A 23,490-nucleotide genomic window follows, 5' to 3' on the forward strand; every position below is an offset into this window, starting at 1 on the left:
AAATGAAAAGGCAAAATGCATAGTCAAGGCAAATGATTTTGAATATAGGATTCATAAATATGCATAAATATCACTTTAGATATCAAACAAGGACTAGAGCAATAAAACCTCTCTGAATGATTCCTTCTATTTAAAAAGGAAGGGTATTATCGTATATTTAGTTATTTTTTTAGTTTTAATGATTTAAAATTATAAAAAATATTATTAAAAATATTATTAAAAAATATTATTAAATAATAAAAACTATTTAAAAAACGATTTTGGTAAATATTTTAAAACATTAACAAGGATAAATATGACATTTAAAGTTTAGCTTGGACATATACGATATCTAGTTGTTTAACAAGGATGGTGCAACACTTTATTATTATTATTATTATAAATTTAATTTAAATAAAAACTGTAATTTTAATAAAAACATAACATCCTTTACTTAAAAATTAAAACCCATTACATTACTTAAAAAAACATAACATAACATAACATTAAAAAAAAAATCTACAAACTTAGAAAAAAAAACTAGAAATCTTATTCCTACAAACTTAAAAAAAACACATCAAATGATTAAAAACTTAGAAAAAAGATGGTGAAAGATAAAAAATTTGAAGGAGGTTTGGTAAAATAAAAAAATAGGTTATATAAAAAATTAAAAAAAAAAGTAACTTCGAGATTTTAAACCATTCAAATGATCAAAATCTTTAATACCAATCAGAAAACGCGACCATCGCGACCATTTACTACTGAGGTTGAGGTACGACTAGACTGCACCCAAGACCGTATAAGGGGGCAGTGTTCCTTAACACGGTGGCAAACGGGCAATGAATGCCGCCAAACCACACCCCACTCCTCCAACCTTTAGAGGACGTTACCAATAATTTGCCAAAAAAAAAAAAAATGAGTAGATAATAATGACTTTTGTCTTTACTTTATTTATTTATTTATTTGAAAAAGAACTACTTTGTAGTTCTGTTCTTGATTTTGCTCAATACCAATGAATAAGTGACCTAATTTTCCCGCCAAACAAAACTTTGATCAATCGCTTGTAAAAGACTAAAAGATGCTTAAGCATCTCTGTCAAACCCTAAAATCATCACCCAGAAACCCCAAATCAATGATTCCAATTTCTCATTTCCAAACACTCAAGGAAACCCAAATCTCCAATCCGGCCATAGATTTCATATTGGATGAATGTGCAGACCTCCCGTCATCAAACCCCATTAAAAAACCATCACAAGATACACCGAAAATCGCAGAACCAGTTGACGCTGAAACCTCGAGTATTGTGATTTCATCTCACTGGCCGGAATGGGTTGGGTTGATGCAGAAGTTGATGAAAAACGGGTACTTCGATGTCGTCGGGAATCCATTTCGAAGTGGAGAGTTGATCCATGGGAAGGGTTGTAATCAAATTCGAACCGCTTGTCTTAACTTCGCTCGTGATCGGCCTGATCTCATGAGGTATATAACATTGTTCTTCATTTGTTTTTAATTTACGACGCTTCTGAGCTGAAGCACACCACCTGTTTGACAATAATCCTCTGTGAAACTTCTCCACCTCTTGAATGATAATATCCTCTCAAATTTCTCCATTACTCATCCACTTATCACGGCTTTGTGATTCAGTTACTTCACGAGAGGGGACATACACGCGGTTGCCGGATCTGGCTGCCCCAGCATAGATCGGAAAGTTGTGAACTCTGGCAAACGGCTAAGGGCACACATGGGTATTGACGAAGGAAATGTACGTGTGAATCTTTGTTTATATTTAACAAAATATACAAAAATAACAAACGATTTAACAGGTTTGCAGCAGTTGCATTTTGAGGGGAAACTGTGAGAGAGCATATGTGAAGCCACGTGAAGATGAAGGTGGTCGGACTGTTGATGTGATGCGTTTTGTAGTCACCTATGGCCTTCATCATCTCAATGATTCACCAGATAATGAACCTTTTATGAACAAAAGGTTTGAGGAAGCAATCAGAAGTTTAATCAGAGATATGGTGAAGTATAGCAAGGAAGAACTTGATTTTGATCCTTCAAAACGTGTTCCATCTGTTCAGAGAAATACAAAAAATAGTTGTGAAGTCCGTGAAAGACAAGAAACATCAGGAGACAATCGGGATCTGGTTGAGCTGAAAAGGGGAGATTGGCTATGTAAAAGGTATACTAACTTTTGTAATTCTTAGTATTTGATTTTTAGAGGTAAATCTTGATTTCTCATTTTTGTGTTTAAGTTGATGTTATTCGATAAACAGATGCAATTTTCTAAATTTTGCCAAGAACACAAGATGTTTGCAGTGCCATACAAACCCACCAAAGAGACAACTCAATCCAGGGGAATGGGAGTGTGACTCGTGAGTTCTTCCCTTTTCCAAACTCCATATAATACTTCCTTGACCGAGTCCCACTTAAACCAGCATTTTTTAGTTCATACTAGTGTTAATTGTTAAATGCAAGAAATAGCGACATACTTTTTATTTAGGGTTAATTACGTAAATACAATTTTCCATGTAGCATTTCATGTTTTGACAAATATTAAACGAATTTATATCCACCACACAAGAAACCTTAAAAAAAAAAAAAAAATTCTATTTTGAAAGTATTCTGCTATGAACTCACTCAATTCTTAATATGAAAACACAATAATTCAATATGCAACACAGAAAACAGATTGGATATTCACTCAGTAGTATTGTAATGATTAAGAACAAGGATAATTTGGCATATTCGAGAAGCCACTATCCCAAAAGGTACCAAGACTAGATTTTCACAAAAGATAGATGATGATACCTGCACTCTCACTACCCTCTTATAATCATTGTTGCAACAAACTAAATAGAAAAAAATACCCAAAATACCCCTCCCACCAAAAGATGCTCTTATTTTTGTGATTTCCCATAATACCCTTTTCTACAAAATGTAAGATTAAGTGAATGCTTATTAGCATATTCATGATCCAGTTTTCATCCAATTACAACCAACCTAATATACGATGAATAATCTAAAAATCATACACTTCAAAGAATAAAATTTCAATCAAAATACGTTAGTTACTTTAAAAATTCGTGCACTTTACAGTTCAAAGTTCACTAAAATATCATAATAATAAAACATACTTCAAAGTTTTAATTATGGATTTTAATTTAGTGGTCGGTTTCTGTTAGAAATTTCAAAACTCGAAAATATATTGAAACTGACCAACATTTTGGCTCTATGTATAAAAGACAGTCAAAATATTAGATGTACATTTTTGTGATTATCTATATGATTTTATTTGTGTGTCATAGCGTATTCTATTTTCATTTCTACAATTCTACTACACATCTAGCACTTTAGTATTTTTTTTTCATCAAGTCCTTATACTTTAAATTATCTACCAACCAGTTTATAGCATTGTATCTATTTTTATTTTTTATTATTACTCTTAAGAGATCATACTTGTCTCACCAAATGATCACACTGTGAACAAACATCACAAAACCACCATCTATGTTGCAAAATAAAGTTTGTTAACTATCTTTTTGCCGATTTCTTCTTTTTAATGATGTCTTATTGCAAAAAGAGAAACAAATGCGATTTTTTCTAAGTTTATAATAGTGATGTCCATTCATAAAACAAATTGGTAAAAGTCTATTTTAGAAAATGTTTATATTGTGATAGATGTTCGAAAGGGTCAATTTGGTGAAAGGACACCACCCGTTTTGGGGAATCGTTTTACTGATTAATCAATCCTGTAGATTTTCCAAGTTACAAGATAATCTTGTTATAAAAAAGATATGTTTTCATAAACATGTTTATGCGTACGTTGCTATTCTTGCATTTGACCCTTCATAATACATAATTTTCATTAAAAAAGAAAAAAATTCATTTTCACTAAATCAAGTTTACTAGGTTCTGAGTTTGTCTTGGTAATTAACTAATTATGATGTGGTCTTTATGCCAACAAAGATGATAAAAATTCTCCCTTGTTTAGGCCAACTTTTGGTTCTCACATTCGTTTTGCAGATGCAACTACATAAACTTCAGGAGAAACACGGCATGCTTGAAATGCGATCATAAACGCCCAAAAGCATTCAGATAGTTGGATTTGGATCGATCAAAAGATGAAAGCAATTTTTCATATCACAAGTATACATACATGTATCACTGTGTTTTGTTCTATTCTATACAACATTTAAATATTGAATAGTGAATACGAATACAACAATCCATATTTTACTATTACATCAGCCTTCAGCCTGTTTTGTTATCGATTCTGTAGAAATTGGTCAACGTCTTTCCGTCAAGCTCCTTCCTGAAAAATCTTCCGATGTAATCTGCATATGTAAATTCCTTGTAAACCGCCGGTTTCTCAGCAGATATCACCTCCGGGAACGGCCCATACAGGCCCTCTCGGTTGCTTGGATTGAAAAACACGGCAAGAGAGACACGTGCACCTTCAACAGGGTTTGCCAATACTCGATGTTCCACGCTTTTGTATTCATCATTAGACATCATCTATGCCATAAATTAATACAATTTTTATATACGATTCCGATTAATTTATATATAAAACAAACGTACCTGAAGCAGATCGCCGATGTTGATAACAACGGCGCCGGGAACTGCCTCGACGTCAGCCCAGTCGTCACCACACTTGACCTGCAACAACCCACCGACCTCGTTCTGCACCAGGACGGTTAGTGCGCCGGGATCGGTGTGGGCGGTGAGCCCCACCGTGAGATCTGGCTGTGGGCACCGGGGATAATAATGGGACGCATCTACCCTTGCTTCCAAAAATGATAACTCCTTTAACCTGTCGCTCTTTACTCCCAATCCTTGGCATAAAATCGACATCAATTCTTCTGCTAACCCCACCGCCGCCTTGTCCCACTCCTTCAGTGCCGCCCTACACATTTCCGGCACCGCATCCCAATCCGGTTCTACGGGCGCCATCCTCACCTGAATAATCATAAGCGTTATAGAATCAAGTTGATTACTGTAAGAATCGCTTGGATCTAACCTGAAGCGTGTCTCTCCAGCTCGCAGCTTTTGACTGGTACAAGTCAAAATTGGTAGAATAAGCTGCTCCTTTCCCTGCTTCTCTGTGATAGAATTGCATCTTATACTCCGTCGGTTGCTCAAAGAAACTCTTCAGACCATTAAGAACAGAATCGATTAGCGTTGTTGGAATGCTATGATTGACGATCTGGAAAAACCCTAGTGTGGAAGCTGATCGTCGAATTTCTTCAACAACGGTTGATCTTTCTGCAGATAAGTCGATGACAGGCACGGTTAATTTCGGTTGGTTTTTAGGTTTTGGACCAGGGAGATTCTCCGGTGGTTGGTGGAAGAAGCTGGGGATGGTGGTGACGCCGGAATCTACTAATCCCTTTACGCCGATTTTTGATTCGTCGAATTTTTTCACTTCTGATAGACGATCGTAGCCGTGTTCACTAGTAACTGGCGCCATGGATGCGATGATATGGAAGGGTGGTGATTCGACGGAGATGGCGATGGACTTTGTGGTATTAAAGATATAGAAGCTACTGGTATGATGAAGTTTGTGTATGTATTGACAATTTGGCATTTTGCAGTTTGATAAGAAAAATATTTTTCCTTCGTCCAAATTATGGTGGTCAAATATTAGGAGTTTGCACGGTTCGGTGGTTCGGTGCGGTTATTGGTCAAAACTTCACTACTAATCGTAAATGCGGTTAATTCATTTCAAAACCGTTTGGTGCGGTTATTTTTGCGGTGCGTTTACGCGGCTATTTTTGCGGTGCGATTTTGTTTTTTTTTGTGTTTCGGTTATTAACCGCATGAATTTGGTGTGATTATTTTGTTTGGTTTTTAACTGCGGTTTAGAGTTCAAACAATTTTAATAATTTAAACCTATTACTTGTAATAATAAAAAAATCATATGGAATAAGACAATTACTTAAATTACAAACAACTAATATCTTAAAAACGTCAGATCGCTAATAATTAACAATAAATATCTATAAATTGTCAAATTTCATCATTTTCCAAAGTTAAATATAAGAAAAAACCAACACTTTTGTCTTATTAAATTTTATCATTTTTTCATCCATTAAATTCGTCTTATTTTTAATATTTAATATATTAATTATTAATAAAAAAGTTATATAATATATGCGGTGCGGTGCGGTTTTTGAAAACTAATAACCGCACCGCCCCGCAAATTTGCGGTTTTTGAAAAACAAAAAACTCGCCATCGGTTTTTATTGCGGTTGCGGTTTATGCGGTTAATTTTAGTTGCGGTGCGGTTTTTTGTCACCCCTAGTCTCAAGATTACTTTTTATTTTAAAATCTTATGATACTACAAGGCCAAGTGTATCGAGCGGGAAGGGGAACCGCACCTCGGAACATAATATCGGAGGTGCGGTTTCGGAGTGAGGGGAGGCTACCCCGCCTCCTCTCTCTTCACCTAATTGGATGAAAACTTTTTTTTTTCTTTTCGTTTTTCTAACGACAAAATTTCAAAAATGGTCCTTATGATATGTATGTTTTCTGAGGTTTAGTCCAAACCTCGACTTTTTAGGCTTCACGGTCATTTTGAGCTAGTTTCGTCGTAGATTTGGTCCCTCGGTAAACAGAAATGACTTTTACACCCTTGGGTATTTATTTTTTATATTTAAATTCATTTTTTTAAAGTTTAATAATTATTTATTCATTTTAATAATTAAAAAATAAGAGGGCTCATCTCTCTCTCTCTCTCTCGTTTTAATACCTAGAAGATACATCATCTTCTTCAAAACCCACCATCAGCTACTCACCATCGTTCCTCCTTCCAGCTACCACAAATCAACGCCCACCTTCATCATTCTCATAGTCGATACCATCCGAAAACCCTATTCTGATCATCTTCTTGACAAAATCGAAACCCTATCACCATCAGTTAAGCTTTGGTGCGTTCATCAATGGTGTTGTTGCCTTTTTCCTACAGGAGCAAACTAAATAAGTTGTGTTTCTCCATCTTTCATTCTCGACAAAATTGACATCTAAGAAACGAGTAGAGAAGGTCCAAAACTGAATCAAGTGATGAATCTCTTCAATAAACCCCAAAACTGAATGTTGGTAGAGGTTTCCATAGCAGAAGGTGGCGATGGTGGCTGGTGGGGTTGGTTTGCTAGAGGAGGTGGGTTACGGTGGTAAATTGTAGGGGATAGGGGTTAGACGAGGGAGATGAAGCGGGTTAGGGGGCGACGAATTGATTTCTAATTTGATCAATTGCTTATTTTGTCGTTGATTTTGTGTACCCATCATCTCCCATGTCTATCAATAGGTTTAATCTTCTCCTCCTTTGTTATCATCCATGAAAAAATTTCCATTGATCACTAGATGTGTTGGTGTGGGTTTAGACATGATTTTATCTTCTAATTTGGTCAATTGCGGGATGTGTTGGTTTGGGTTCATATATGAATTGTTTTTTTTTTTCCCTAAATCACTGAATCAGTGTATGTGTGTGTTGAAAAGGTTTAGTCATGATTTTGTTTTCTCCATCATAATTACTCAAGGTCTTGGTAGTTTTTGAGTGAATTGAGAATAAATATTTTTATTAAATCGATGGTCTGGTGGTGTCGATTTATATGTTCATCATCAATATGTGTGTGTTGAAGCAGGTTCATCAGTGAGAGAGAGAGAGAGAGAGAGAGAGAGCCCTTCTCATTTTTAATGTTAAAATAAATAAATAAGTTTTAGATTTAAAAAAATGAAAGAAAAATAGAAAATTAATACCCTAAGGGTATTACAGTCATCAATGATTGATTCGTGTGTTGCAAACGGAAAAATAATCGTCAAGAAGATTTCTCACATTCTTAAATGGATTCCAAAACGTTCTTGATTTTTGATGATCCAATGAAGAACGATCCATGTTTTATTGAAATTCAATTTTAATTTTGATTCGTGCGTTTCATTTTTTATTTTTGATCGTTTTGATTCGTTAGATTTATTTCGTTTTAATCCCATTCTTGATCCAATTAGTTTTTTTGTTTAGATCAATCCAAAAATCAAATTCATATTCTCACAATTTTTCTTAATTTCGAAATCATTTTTTTGTTTTTGGCAAATATTTATTCAAGCCCAATCGTTTTTTGATTTAACCAAAAATCAAAAGTAAACTCTTTTGAAATGCACTGTTCATCAATCCATTCTACTGGTCCCAAATCTCAAATCTTCATTACTGTTCAATAGAACTAAATCTTAAGCCCAGTTTGTTTACACATATCTGATAATCGAGTTATTGTTATGAGAATTATTGAAAAATTGATGAAGAACAGTCAACCTAAAAGTCAAAATCGATGGTTTACTCTCTATTCAAACTCGATACGTGAAAGAATTTTTGGAGTCGAAATCGATGTTTTGTTGTGTTAAAATCAACCTGATGTTGTTGTTCTTGTCCTCGAATCAAGTTGAAAGTAGTCTTAGAGTCGAAAGGAGTCAATTTTCGATGTGGTCTGGAAACGATTTCAAATTTGTCTGTGTTCTTGAGTTCGTTGGAAGTCGATTTTTGATGATATTGCTTGAAATCGATTTTGATTTTGGAATGTTCATATGAGATCATTAGTTCAAAACTTCGAATCGAGAAAAGCTAGAATCGAAATGTGTTTTGGATTGGAGTCGAATCCAAAGTATTTTGAGTCGAAAATCAGTTTGTTTATGTACTGGGAGAACATTGGAGTCGAATGATTTTGCTTAGCATTGAAATCGATTTCGAATTGGTGATAGGTGTTGAATCTAAGTCGAACAAGGATATTGGATTCGTTCGATTTGTATTTTGTGATTTCGACTGATATGGAGTATTTGGATCGAATGCATTTGATTGATATCGTATTTGATTTCGATTGGTTCAATTTTGGATTGAGATGTTTGAATTGAGAGGAGTCGATTTCAATTTATAGGTTGGAGTCAACATTGTGAATTTGTGTTGGAGGTCGAATGCTTTCACAGTCTTGTGTTGGATATCGTTTTGAGGGAATAAGGAATTTTGGGAACGAGATGATCTGGGGACGAAGACATCGAAAATTGAATTAGAAATAGAAAGTTGAATTAGAGATTGTGTTTTGAAGGTCTGATGGGTTAAAGAGATATCAAGGTTGCTCAATTTGATAGTTGAATACCTGGAGGTCGAGATTTCCTCACTTGGAATCGAATGTATTTCGACTGATGTTGGTTGAATGGTTATGTCGACATCGAAGGTTTGGGGTGCATAATCGACACTCGATGTGACTTGAAGTTGGTTCGAAAGTTTAGTACAAAGGATCGAAGGTTATTTGACTAGGAAGGTTTGATTACGAAGGTTCGAAATGGGTATCAATTTGCTTTGGTCAAAGGTCATTGAAACCTATCTGATTTCGAAGAACTGAAACGTATCTGATTTCGAAGAGTAGTGGAGAAGAAACAAAACATGTCGATTCGAATCCCTCAATTTTCATAGAAGTGACAATTTTCACCCGGTTTCGAAATGGGGACAACAACCGTGAAAAATAGTGTTAATTGCTGAATTTCATTACAAACACCTGAAGTTTCAGCAAATGGGCAGAATTTACCCAGTTTCGACATTGGGCTGAAAATTCTGAGAAATGGGAATATATTCGAAATAGGCCCCTGCAGTTAATGCGAATTAACACTTTATGCCCACTTCCGCAATTGGGGTAAAGTTTCACATCTTAGGCTGTTTTGGGCGCAATGGGTCCTGCAGAAGTCTGATATTGGTAGTTTTTACCTGAAATTTCGAATTACTTGCAAACTTTCATCAAAAGTCGGAATTTTCAAAATTTTTGGAAATTTTTGCTTTGACTTTTCCTGATTGTTTTTCGTGCAAGATCTTTGCGGTATATTTTTTTGACACACATCAAGAGGGTTTTTTATATGGTGCATTCATCGGGAATTTCTCATACCCTTTCCGTTTTATAATCATTTTTCTTTATAAAAAGCGGGAGAAATATGAAACGGGTATTCGAGTTACTTCATTTCAAAGCGATTTTTGAAGATCGATATCAATTTGAGGGGGATTTGGGACTTATCACTTGGAGCTCGTTGGATATTGAAGCGGGGACATTCAATCCTAACTTTGAAGGGGAGAATGTTAGGATGCAAATTCATGCTTGGATGCTTCTAGTAGCTTACCATTTTGTTTGTGTGTAATGAGTTGTCATTCCTTTATATAGGAAGTGAGTGACACTCATTTTATGTAAGAACTTGTGAGAGATTAGTCTAGAGAGAGAAATATTGCATGACCCACTTTTCAATACTTTCTAGACTAATGAGAGCTTAAAACAAAATTATTTACATCCTTGTGTTCTTCGTGTTCATGATTCTTGCATGATTCACTAAATCATTTCATATTCCGCATTCGTTATCATAGATAGAACACTTCATAAACCCACTAAAACACAATGTCGTCATCTCTGTCCTCCGATTCGACGGTTTAAGAAGAGGCATTATTTGTCGGTTCCGTCATGGCAAAAACGGTGGCGTATTTCCGAAACCCACAAGGTCAAAGTTCATGTTCATGACCTCAGACAAGAAAGCCGCAGTTGCAGAGAAATCGCGAAGCCGGAAACAATCGTCTTATATAAGACTATTTTGTAGATGGCGCAGTGTACGCTGAAAAGTTTCGACGGCGGTTCCGGATGAGGAATTAGTTATTTTTACATATTGTTGGCGATTTGGAAGTCCGTTTTCCATATTTCCAATGGAAGCGGGATGCGAGACGCAGAAAAGGTTTCTCTCTTATTCAAAAATACACGGCCTCAATTCATCAGTTAGCATATGGCATGGGCACAGAAAAATGAGACGAGTATTTGAGGATGTCCGAGCGTACCACACAAAAAAGTGTGTACAAGTTCGTGAAAGCTATTACTTTGGTTTATAAGCAACAATATTTCCGCATACCAACCATCAACAATGTCCACTAATTGTATACGGTGCATGAAAGTAAGCATGGGTTCCCGGGAATGCTAGGTAGTATCGATTGCATGTATTGGTCTTGGGCATCGTGCCCTAACACATGACGTGGTCAATACATGCGAAGGGACCACATCGAGTCGAAAATTGTTTTTGAAGCAATCACATCACATGATCTTTAGATATGACATGCATTCTTTGGTCCAGTTGGTGCAAACAACGACATCAATGTTCTAGACCAGTCACCGGTATTCAACGACATCTACCTTGGAAAGTCGCACAATGTTACATTTTCAAGCAAATAGGGTAGCATATAAGCGTGTGTACGATCTTACTGTTGGGATATATCCTACCTTATCTTTTTCTTGTTAAATCGTTCACATGTCCGAACGACGAAAAAATAAAAAAGTTTAAACAGGCACAAGAGTCAACTACGAAGGACGTGGAGCGAACATTTGATGTACTCAAGAGGCATTGACATGTACTACAAGTTGGGGCACAATCATATGAAGTGAAATTCTTGCAACACATAATGTACACGTACATCATATTACATAATATGATTTTAGAAGACGAAGGAATAACGATATGCCGATACAACGAAAACGAAGTTTTGCCAAATGTCGAAGGAGTAGCCGTTGGTACGCAATAGTATAGGGCAAATAAAAGAGAAGTACATGATCGCGAAATTCATTATGCCCTTCGTGAAAATTTGGTGGAGAACGTTTATAGTGCTCACATACAGCCCCATACAAAGTATTGGCACGATGATTTGTCTGACGAATCAGATGTAGTTTCGGATATGTTCATCGAAGATTCGGGTGAGGATTCAAATAATGATGACGATGCCGAGGACGACGATTCCGAGTGACACACACACACATACACACACACACACACACATATATATATATATATATATATATATATATATATATATATATATATATATATATATATATTTGAAATTTGGATATTATGTAATTCTTAATTATATTTTTTAGGTCATTTTTTTAAATCTAGGTTATGTTTGTTTTTATATTAGTTGTTTTCTAGTTTTTTTTTAAAATATTTTTTTAATGTATCATTTTTTCTAAAGTAATGAGGTATTTTTATTTTAATTAATTTTTGTGTTTATTAATCATTTTTAAGAAATTATATTTACTTTTTGAATTATAAATCTTAAAAATCAATTATTTTTATTTAAAAAATAAAATAAAAGTGAAAGACAGTGAAAGATGATCATTTCCTGTCTTTTGGTGAGTAAAAGGGAGTGAGAGAAAGCTGATGTGACATTCAAAAAATGAAAGATGAAAGGTGACCCTACCCTGCGGTCTAAATATTACACTCGTTTTGTAGAGATTTAAAACCATGAATTTTAATATATTTTTTTATAACTTTTTTATAATATATATATATATATATATATATATATATAATTAATATTAAAAAAATTGAAAAAATAAAAATAAAAAAAGACTGACCAATCACATGAGGGGAGAGAGTGAGGGGTAGCCTCCCCTCACCCTTTCCCCGCACCCCCTAAACCGCATCCCCGATATGGTGTTCCGGGGTGCGGTTTCCTTTCCCGCTCCATACCTACTGATCTAATGAGTATTTCCCTCACAACACAATGTCACTTGAGTTTGACATTAGTTTTTATCTCTCGTTTTTCTTTTATCTTTCTTAACTCATAACACATGGAAACATATCTTTCCAATTCACTCGACCCATTCAATTTGTAATTTTAAGATAAACACAAATTAATAAAAATTATACAAAACTAATTTACAAAATATTAAAAATATACAAACTAATTTAAAAACATATAAAATTATTTTGGTACAAGTCACAGGTCTACCAACCTGCAAATGGAGAATAATTGCTAACTCGCCACTCAACCCGTGCTCGCCGGAATCGTAACCCGACCGTACTGCCGGTACCACCCCAACCCACCACTCAAACCGCGCTCGCCTCCCTCTTCCCCAAGGAAAAATGATCTCAAATAAAATTGGATCGATAAAAAATATGATCTAAACTAGGATTTTAGGAATTGGTAAATCTTAATAGGATTTGATCATACCTCTTTAGTTTTATTATATAAGTTGAGTCTTAAAAATTCGTCTATTCAACTTGAAATCGACCATTGCAAGTTGTAAAAATTCTCAATAGAATATCACAACTTTATTATTCATCTCGAATTGGTTAAACATAATCATGATATTCCCTTTGCGATTTTATGTTAAGAATGATCTTGGTTCTTTTTCTAATTAAACTGTTTTTTTCTTAATTTTTACTGTTTGCAACCACAAAATTTATGGTTAATGCTTAAGAAATTAAAGTTGATTCCACTATTGACGTTCTGTTTAACATCAAGTTATAATGCATATTGTGAACCCGAGACCTTGCAAGGAAATTTTAATGTGAGTTTATTTTGGTTGGATCTTCTTATCCCAATTCGATTTTACTATCACAATTTTGTAAAACGTAAGACAATCTTAGATAAGATTTGGATCTCGACGACAACCACAAACCAATAGAACTGAGACTTTGCAAACAAATTTAAATGTAAGTTTATGTTGGTAAAATCTTTTGAACTTGACACAATCATGATTTTACATAACATAAAACAATCTTAGATAATATTTGGATTTTGACGACAATCACAACAACGCCAACAAAAATATATTACTATTTTTTGTAACAATAAATTTAATCTAATCCTAAACTATTTCTAAATCCACTTATATCTAATAGGAGACTTGAACTCTCAACTTCAAAGAGGGATAACAACACTTGATACCGCTGGGCTAGAAGTCATTTGAAAATATATTATTATTATTATTATTATTATTGTTATTATTATTATTATTATTATTATTATATTAAGATTAACAATATCTAATTCCCATAATTTTCCTCATTATATATAGATTTTTTTTGAACAACTGAAATTGATTAGAAAACGACTAATTTATTAGAAAACGACTAGCAAGAAGCTAGCGAAAAATAACAAAAGACGATTACACAGTTAAAGCCAAGAACAGCTTTTGGAGCCGATCACTCCAAGAAATCCTAACCTTACTAATGCGAAATAGATCTCCGACTTCTCTTCTAAACTTCTGTTGCGGCGGAGATCTAAGGATCAAAGAGCAAAGTCGTTAGAACCGCTTCAGGGACTGTGACCCGGGAGCATGCTCTGACGATCAAGTTAGATCGTTTGGTAGATATGAGATGATTCTTCTTAGCTGGGGAGAACCATATTGGTGTTGGGGGTAGTGTATGGGCATGGTGGCTGTAGGAGGAGAGTGACAATTGAGCCAAGAGGAAAAGTCCTGAGTGGTCGCTGAGCCACTGGAGAAGGTCCTGAGTGGCGGCTGAGCTGTTGGCGAAAAAGTCGCTCTCCATCGAGGAGGTACTGCTCACTTTATAGGGGACAAATAGGTCAAGGGGAATTAGGTCAGCCTTTGGCCAGCCCAATTCAGTCCCAACTAGCAAGGAGCTGGGCAAGGCAGCCTGGGGGCGTCGGGCGAGGCTGGCGGGCGCGCACCAGGAAAGGCTGACAAGGGAGCGCCAGGCGGGCCTGATAGGGGAGTGCCAGGAAAGGCTGACAAGGGAGCGCTATGCAATGCTAGAAAGGGAGCGCCAGGCAGGGCTGACAGGAGAGCGCCAGGAAAGGCTGGCGCACCAGAGCTGTCTAAGCCCTGCTAATAAACCTAATATCATAAAGCCCCCTAGTCCGATGTGATTGGTACGAGACCAACGGCGTTGAACTGGACCCATTCATATAAACTGTGCATCGTTAAGTCCCCCTAGTCTGATGCAATTGGATTGCTGACAATCGGATCAGACTAGACAAAGCACTAATGTATCAAAGAATAAAAAGAACGACCGAACCTCGCCCACGGGGGCCATGGTGTTGCGCGATGAGCCAAGCATGGACTGGCTTAATGATGTTTCCTTGTTAGGAGTATGATCTGGTCGATGTGATGCAACATAGTTGTTGTTGTGATCATGTAGAGCAAGGCTGCTGATGACGATGACATGTACAACGGGGCTGCTATATGAATATGGATCATGGATGGCATGACGTTTCTACCGTCTCTCGGTGGAATGTCACCAATAATCATTTACATAGTCTGTTTTGCATGTATCAATGACTATCTTAAAGGTGTTTCTTGCTTGGGCTATACCTAGCTGGTTTCTCCCCAGTATGATGTGGGTAGCATAGGTTTCCATATCAAACTATGGTGTATAGGGCAAGGTTGTTATATTGTTACACAACAAGGTTGTTTTCATGATAATAAACAACGAGTTGTTGTCTGAAATGTATGTTGTCAAAATGATGATTCGTATTATTGTTGACCATATAATAGGTGGTAGAGGTTCTGTGAGTTGGGCGATTGATAGCCAGATAATAGAAGTGTTGAGGGATAGGCTTGAGACTACAGATAAGGGAATATACAACGAGATTGTTGCCGAGAGCCAGACAATAGAGTTGCTAGGGGATAAGCGACTAAGCTATATGTAGGGAATACGTAACGAGACTGTTGCTGGGAGCCAGGTAATAGAGATGTTGAGGGATAAGCGAAGAGGCTATAGGTAGGGAATACGTAGCGAGATTGTTGCCGAGAGCTAGGAAACAGAGATGCTGAGGGATAGACAGCGAGGCTATTGGTTAGGGTTGTGCAACAAGACTATTTCAGAGAGCCAGGCAACATAGATGATGAAGGGTTGTAAGTAGTGGGGCTGCTTTCTTATTGAAAAAAGTAACATTGCTATAATAATGTCAGAAATGCCTTATTGATCATCTGAGCAGGAAAAAAAAAGGAGAGTGGCCGCTGAGTCAAGGGGAAAAGTCTTGGATGGCCGCTAAGCCACCGAAGAAGGTCTTGAGTGGCAGCTGAGCTGTTAGCGAAAAAGTCTCTCTCCATCGAGGAGGTACTGTTCACTTTATAACGGATAATTAGGTCAGGCCTTGGGCTAGCTCAATTCAGGCCTAGCTATGTAGGAGCTTGGCAAGGCTGCCTGGGGGCGCCAGGCGAGACTGGCGGGTGCGCACCAAGAAAGGATGGCAAGGGAGCGCCACGAAGGCCTGGCAGGTGAGTGCCAGACAAGGCTGACAAGGGCCCCAACAAGGCTAGAAAGGGAGCGCCAGGCAGGGCTGGCAGGAAAGTGCCAGGAAAGGCTGACACACCAGAGCTGTCTAGGCCATGCTAATAGACCTAATATCATCAAGTCCCCTAGGCCGATGTGATTGGTAAGCGACCAATGACATTGGACTGGACTGGACCCATTCATATAAACCCTACGTCGTCACTTACTATGTCTATTACTAAACCATAAAAACGAACACTCAACAATGCTATCAAAAATACCATTCTTTAAAGGGATTTTATCCCCGAACATAGCCTCATTCCATAATTTCCATAAGAACCACATGTCGATGTAAATAATAACCTCTAAAGTATTCTTCTGCAAAGCTTTTTGTAACATCCGAACTTTCAGGTATATTATTGTGTGATTAATCTTGAGATTTATGGAGTGACTCGGCGAGTTGTGAGTCCAACTCGTCAAGTAGAGTCGAGTGTCCACGTGGGATTAATGAATGGACTCGACGAGTCAGAGAGCCGACTCGCCGAGTAGGTGCTGGGAAGAGAAACCCTAATTTCCCGGGGTTAGGGCCTATATAAGGGAACTTATATCCCCATTTGCACCTCACCAGTCACCCTACTTCCTTGATAGAAACCCTAATCGTCCATTTGAGCTAGAGAGTGAGAAAGAGGCTAATCTTGTGGATTTTAGTGCATTGTTGAAGGAGAAGTGGAGAGCATCAAAGCTTGGTTCAAGAGGAGGCTTTGGATCTAGAGGTTTTTCAGAGTTTTGCTTCAGTTGGAAGTAAAAAGATGCTAACTTGGTCATTTCCTTATGAAGATTTTGGTTTAGGGAGTTTCTAGGGTTTCTCCCATTCTTTTTGGTGTCATTGTGATCTTTGAGCATGATTGAGGTTGAAACCTCATATCTGAGTTGTAGGAGGCTTTGTGAGCCCAAAGACCCGAACTTTATTGATTTAGAGACAAGACCTTGAGCATGTAACCTTTGTAAGAACTTGTATTGGCATTATGGAGCAAGTATGCCATGCATGAACGTAAAGATCGAAGCTTTACGTGACAGTCGAGCCTTGGGAGGCTAGATCTAGATTTTAGGGTGGTAGATCTGCCTTAAAACATCTGAATGAGAAAACAGACTGAAGGGACTCGCCGAGTCCATGAACTGACTCGACGAGTCGGTTAGGGTTTGTCCCGATGAGTTTGATCATGCGATAACTCGGCGAGTTGTGGGTCAACTCGACGAGCTGAGCTGGACTTTCTTGAGACTTCTGAGGAAAAGAGGGGACTCGACAAGTTGCATGAGTGCACTCGACGAGTCGGGTCAAACAAGGACTGTTGACTCGAGTTTGACTTCTAGTTGGTCAAACCTGAGTAATGGAGACCATTAAAGGGTAAAATGGTCTTTTACCCACTTCCTGAGTTAGAGAGAGAAAGAGTAACCTTTGGTAGTTAGAGTTGAGAATCGAGTATTAATTAGGGAATATTTACCCTATGTGGTAGGCGGTGGCTAGTTTGAGATTCGAGTACATGGATAATTGTTTGTGTGCCTCGAGATGAGTCTTCTCACTATACTTTACCATGAGTGGTATTTGTATGTGACTGAGATGTCTTATGTGCTTATCTGTGTATTGTGATATCCTGCATCATGTCTTTGTGATTTATGTTGTGTATTACTCAGAGCTTACAGAGTTAGGACCGGAGGGTCCACAGAGTTAAGACCGGAGGGTCCACAGAGTTAGGACCGGAGGGTCCATCAGAGTTGTGGGACTGGAGGGTCCCACAAAGACACATTGACCGAAGGGTCTTACAGAGTTATAGCCTCGAGTGGCTAATGTGTTGAATGTGGTATTTTGGGGAACTCACTAAGCTTCGTGCTTACCGTGTTATGTGATATGTGTTTCAGGTACTTTTCATGATACCGGGAAGGCGCCGGCTTGATTGTACACACGAGAGAAGAAGTTATGTTTGGAGGATCCTTGATTATTAATCAAACAATTATGGAGTTGAGTTTTGTAAATTAAATAAATGGAATTTTGTGAAATGTGTTATAAGAATTATGTGATTTTAAATTGAAAATTTTGTTTGAAAATTTACGGTGTTACAAGTTGGTATCAGAGCCTTGGTTTGAGGGATTCGGATACACCTTCGGGTATGTCTGGACTCAAACTGAGGATTTGAGAAAGATTTTCAAAAGAGATAAATTTTTCTAAAATGAGAAAGAGTTTAAGAGAAAACGAGTTGGAGCAGTGTGTACAATCAGCCAGAGCCCGAACGGTGATTTCCCAAAATACCCTTACTTTTGTGCTATGAGATATTTATGAGATACTATGCATGATAGAGATAGGCTAGGTATTTCATATTTTAGGACTAGAGTTGTCTGATTTGTGATGCCTTAGCCTAGGAGTTGCTGCTATCTGTGATGTGATTTTGAGTATGTGCTGAGTAAGAGTATCTAGCAGAAATCACCTAGAGAGAGAGTTCTGAGTCGAGAGATAATCTAGGAGAGATACCTAGATAAGCATTTAAGGAGTCTACTGAGAAGAGTAGTTAGATACCTCGAGAGGTAGGATTGCCTGAGTCGGCGATGTCTTTTGAGTTGTGAATAGAGCAAGAGGAATTATATGCCAAAGTGGCCTTATGTTTTAGTGGAGGTTATTCGATGCCCAAATGATGCTTGCTTCGTGCTTTGTGGAACTCTTGATGATGGGAGTCAGCTACTAAGTGGATATGACGATATTCAGGAGGTAGATGGTTGGCATCATGAGGAGTTCCTCAGCAGCTGATGGCAGAGGAGTGTGAGAACCTAGGAAGAGCCTAGGGAGTGACTTTAGTCAGATGAGTCCGCTGATAAGAGGGGAGTTTTCGCTGGAGAGCGACCAGGTATAACGGGATTGATGATCGGGAAGGTTGAGCGGCTACTTAGGAAATCTGGGGCGATCCGTGTGGAAAGTATGGGTAGATGTGGCAGGTAGTATGGGCCCGTACTACTGAAAGCAGAGGACCCATACTCGAAACAGGGAGAATTCCAGAGGTTCTAAGTAGCAGATTGAGAAGAGAGATAACATGGTTCGAGTACCATGATTCGTAGCAGATTGAGAAGAGAGATAACATGGTTCGAGTACCATGATTCGTAGCAGATTGAGAAGAGAGATAACATGGTTCGAGTACCATGCTTCGTAGCAGATTGAGAAGAGAGATAACATGGTTCGAGTACCATGATTCGTAGCAGATTGGGAAGAGAGATAACATGGTTCGAGTACCATGATTCGTAGCAGATTGGGAAGAGAGATAACATCGTTCGAGTACCATGATTCGTAGCAGATTGGGAAGAGAGATAACATGGTTCGAGTACCATGATTCGTAGCAGATTGAGAGGACATAACATGGTTCGGTTACCATGATTCGTAGTAGATTGAGAGTTGATCACATAGTTCGAGTACCATGATTTGTGGCGGTTAGTGCTTCTGGTTTTACCAGTTATCCCGTTGTGATTGATTAGACCGAGATCAGATGTGATTGCGTGTGGGGCCCGAGGGCCATGTCTAGCGAGTTTTTAATGAAGCCTACCTTGAGAGGGAAACCGAGTTAGTTTCTGGGAGATTTATTTGGTGAGATGCCAGTTGGAGTCGTAAAACTCAGGGATGAGTAGAGGTGATGCTTATTGGAGGATCGCGGTCTGAGTTGAGCAATCGACCGATAGATGAGACGTCACCTTCTGTGACAAGAGTTGCGCTGTCCCCATTTCTGGGAGAAGCGAAGGAGATAAGAGTTTCCGGTTTCATAGTTGGAGGTAAACCCCGTGGGGTAGCATAGGGTTGCAACCTTTCACCAGAGTATTTGGGAAGTATGTTTGCTGCGAGGTAGTCCTTAGGCCACGAGAGAACTATTAGTGGAGACTGAGATGAGGACAAATAGATGCCTTAGTCGAGTCAAGTATGTTTTTAGCAGCGATTCCAAGTGATCAAGAGGAGTATATTGGGGCAGTGGCCCTCGTCGTTATGCTGTGTAACGGCCGTGAGAGTGAGGTATTGTGCTTTGATGATGATTCCCGTATTGGGAGGCTGGTCGAGGAGTCATAGATGAGGTGGGTAATAGTGCATTATTTCCGGACCGAGAGTCACGATTATTTCGGAACAGTTTGGGTATACGGCGGTGTGTCGGTCTAAGGCTTCGAGATGACTAGAGACAGTCACGTCGAGAGGATTCTGAGATTTTTGTCTGAGTTACAGCATATTTGGAGTTGCTTGGTTTCCATCGGGAAGATCATTGATGTGACTATGTGGTACGTTCCAAGAGTTAAGTATGATGTACCCGGTGAGACAGTCTGTGGAATAGACTGTTGGTATGCCAATTGGTGATGGTTCGAACCCTGAGTGGGGGAGAACTGAATACTTTATTGAGAGTATCAGAGATTTGTTCAAAAGTAGTTCGAGGACTGGATATAGTGACCTGCGGTACGGATACATGAGTCCAGGGTTATTGGTGGTCGAGGCGAGGTGCAGAGCGAGATAATGCATGTTGTACGTGTTCAGGAAGGGATGAGTGTCTCCACGGCAGGTGGCCGTTGGTCAGAAACCTTGTGGTGGTTAGGGATTCTGCAAGGTTGTAATGGTAAATTTGAGGTGGTTGGCTCGTAAGGATAGTTTCGGCAGTTGAGAATTTCTGGTTCAATGTGTGGCTTGTGATTGGGCAGCCAACTTCAGGGTCAGTATGTGTATTCTTGCATGGGTTTTGAGCAATAGAGGAGGGAGTTTCGGATTATCATCAACGTGTTCTGAGTCATTAACGATTCCTTCATGTTTCAATTGAGAGTCAGAATAATCTGAAGTTACGAGTTGTGCGAGAGGAAGATCGGTGGTGGAGTCGAGATATTGTGAGATTCTGGATTGATACATTGCGGTATCCGAGTATGATGCCATGGGTGGCAGATCAGTGGTGGAGACAAGACATCGTGAGATTTTGTGATGGTGTACCGAGGTACCCGAGTGATTTATTATTCCAGTGGGAACCCAACAGTTAATTGTCGTCGGAGTGGGACTGTCTAAGGGTGTATCTGTGCTGAGAAGAGTGCTTTGCCTACGAGAACTTACATCAGGAGTGGTGGTGCATAAACTGAGTGGGTGTGTGAAGTTATCTATGTTGGGTTGTGGGGAATGAGTTAGTGAACTCAGTGTAGTGATGACTTGATGATGAGATTTTGAAGTGATGAGAGAGCGAGTGAATCCGAGTGGGGGTAATCACTTAGGATTATCGGGGAAAAACCATGGAGTGAGCCCATGGCGATTCAGTGAGTAAGAGAGTGTTGTACGACTACGGGGAGCCGTAGCATCCATGAGTCAGTGGGAGAAAGAGTATCGTGTGACTGCGGAGATCCGCAGTATACATGAGTCAGAGAAAAGGGTATCATGATACTGCGGGGAGCCGTGGTATTCACTAGCCAGCGAGAGAGTATCGTGATACTGCGGGGAGCCATAGTATTCACGAGTAAGTGAGAAAGTGTCATAGGCCTACGGGGAGCCGTAGCCTTCACGGGATAGTGAGAGGGAATGTTATGATACTACAGGGAGCCGTATTATTCGCTAGTCAGAGCATGACGCATAAGAGTTTTTAGGCTTGGGTAGCCTTATTCTCTGAGTTTTAGGGAACCTGGAGGTCGGACCAGGGGCGAGACTGGGCTCTCCTTAATGATCGGGAATCGTTATATTCTGAGTTAAGGTGTGGTTGTCGCAACCAGAAGGAATTAGAGAAGTGATGTACGCGTGAGTTGCGGGTCATGGGTCGTGAGTTGAGTGTTTCATTGGTACGAGTGGTTCCAATTCTGAGTCGGACCAGACTCTCGAGTTAGAGTTTGGCTCTAGATATGTAATGAGTAGGCGAAAGGAGATTCCGGATACAGAGAAGGGGTTCCATTTTGAGGGGTATTGTTTTTCATCTGATGACTTAGGCTTGAGTGGGTCAGTTCGTTGGTACGGGAGGTATCGCGAGACGCATGGAACCAATGAGTAGTAGACGACAGAGGTCGGGGTGAGATGATCTTCAGTTGGGATTGTAGTAATCGCTCGGGGTAAAGCGAACTTCGTGACTTGTGTGTCACACTGGGCCGAGATAGTTAGTGTGAGAAGGAAGTCAGTGAGACATGTTGAGGTATGCAATGGGTAACCTTTGGAGGTTCAACTGCTAGGTCGGGAAATGACCTGGTGCTCAGTGTTGAAATGGATATTGGAGAAGGGAGCTGGGGTTTATGATTGTTAGATGTCAGAGGATAATTCTGAACAAACATGATCATTGTCTTGTGTCTGAGGACAGGGTGTTGAGAGTTCATTGTTCATATGGGTTTTGATTGCAGTACAGTGGATGGGTCCCTGGTGTGATGCGATCCTTTCATTCTTTGGAGTATGATCTGAATTGTTTAACATATATGGGTGATCGGTAGTCAATTTTTGGGCATTGACTTGTTTTATCAGTCGCAACGAGAGAATCAGAGGGGCAGTGAGTTGTCAGGGTCTGTTATTCGAGGAATGAATAGCATGGTGATATCTTGAGAAGGCGGCCTGGCAGTGAGACAGGCCACTAGAGTTTCCAGATTCTAGAGAGTCAGAATGGTTATGGTAGCGGCAAAAGGGTCTGTCCTATTTCTGGGTGGGAGTTCCTGTTTGGATTTAGGTGTCCATGGAGGGAGATAGTTGTGTGGTATGAAATCCTTTCGGTGGTGCTTTTCGGTTATTGGGTTCGATCTATGTGTTGTTGAGGAGCGATTTCGAGGGCAAAATCTAATTCAAGTGGGGGAGAATTGTAACATCCGGACTTTCAGGTATATTATTGTGTGATTAATCTTGAGATTTATGGAGTGACTCGGCGAGTTGTGAGTCCAACTCGTCGAGTAGAGTCAAGTGTCCACGTGGGATTAATGAATGGACTCGACGAGTCAGAGATCCGAATCGCCGAGTAGGTGCTGGGCAGAGAAACCCTAATTTCTCGGGGTTGGGGCCTATATAAGGGAATTTATAGCCCAATTTGCGCCTCACCAGTCACCCTACTTACTTGAGAGAAACCCTAATCGTCCATTTGAGCTAGAGAGTGAGAAATAGGCTAATCTTGTGGATTTTAGTGCATTGTTGAAGGAGAAGTGGAGAGCATCAAAGCTTGGTTCAAGAGGAGGCTTTGGATCTAGAGGTTTTTCAGAGTTTTGCTTCAGTTGGAGGTAAAAAGATGCTAACTTGGTCATTTCCTTATGAAGATTTTGGTTTAGGGAGTTTCTAGGGTTTCTCCCATTCTTTTTGGTGTCATTGTGATCTTTGAGCATGATTGAGGTTGAAACCTCAGATCTGAGCTGTAGGAGGCTTTGTGAGCCCAAAGACCCGAACTTTATTGAGTTAGAGACAAGACCTTGAGCATGTAACCTTTATTAGAACTTGTATTGGCATTATGGAGCAAGTATGCCATGCATGAACGTAAATATCGAAGCTTT

General features: G+C 39.0%; 2 protein-coding genes across 2 annotated transcripts; one reads left to right on the forward strand and one right to left on the reverse strand.

Annotated features, from left to right (window-relative positions):
• The first annotated feature begins 835 nt into the window (after positions 1 to 835).
• On the forward strand, positions 836 to 4,120 carry LOC145103698 (zinc finger protein VAR3, chloroplastic-like). Its single transcript, XM_079040984.1, has 5 exons — positions 836 to 1,458; positions 1,624 to 1,741; positions 1,803 to 2,161; positions 2,256 to 2,354; positions 4,006 to 4,120. The coding sequence occupies exons 1-5, from the start codon at positions 1,058 to 1,060 to the stop codon at positions 4,079 to 4,081; spliced, it is 1,053 nt and encodes a 350-aa protein (XP_078897110.1). The 5' UTR covers positions 836 to 1,057; the 3' UTR covers positions 4,082 to 4,120.
• On the reverse strand, positions 4,095 to 5,585 carry LOC145103697 (1-aminocyclopropane-1-carboxylate oxidase homolog 1-like). Its single transcript, XM_079040983.1, has 3 exons — positions 5,003 to 5,585; positions 4,564 to 4,941; positions 4,095 to 4,497 (listed from the first exon to the last, which is right to left on the reverse strand). The coding sequence occupies exons 1-3, from the start codon at positions 5,567 to 5,569 to the stop codon at positions 4,234 to 4,236; spliced, it is 1,209 nt and encodes a 402-aa protein (XP_078897109.1). The 5' UTR covers positions 5,570 to 5,585; the 3' UTR covers positions 4,095 to 4,233.
• Positions 5,586 to 23,490: the final 17,905 nt, after the last annotated feature.

The sequence above is a fragment of the Lactuca virosa genome, chromosome 4 (genome assembly GCF_052849685.1).
Source record: "Lactuca virosa cultivar CGN04683 chromosome 4, Lactuca_virosa_CGN04683_v6, whole genome shotgun sequence".
Taxonomy (NCBI): domain Eukaryota; kingdom Viridiplantae; phylum Streptophyta; class Magnoliopsida; order Asterales; family Asteraceae; genus Lactuca; species Lactuca virosa.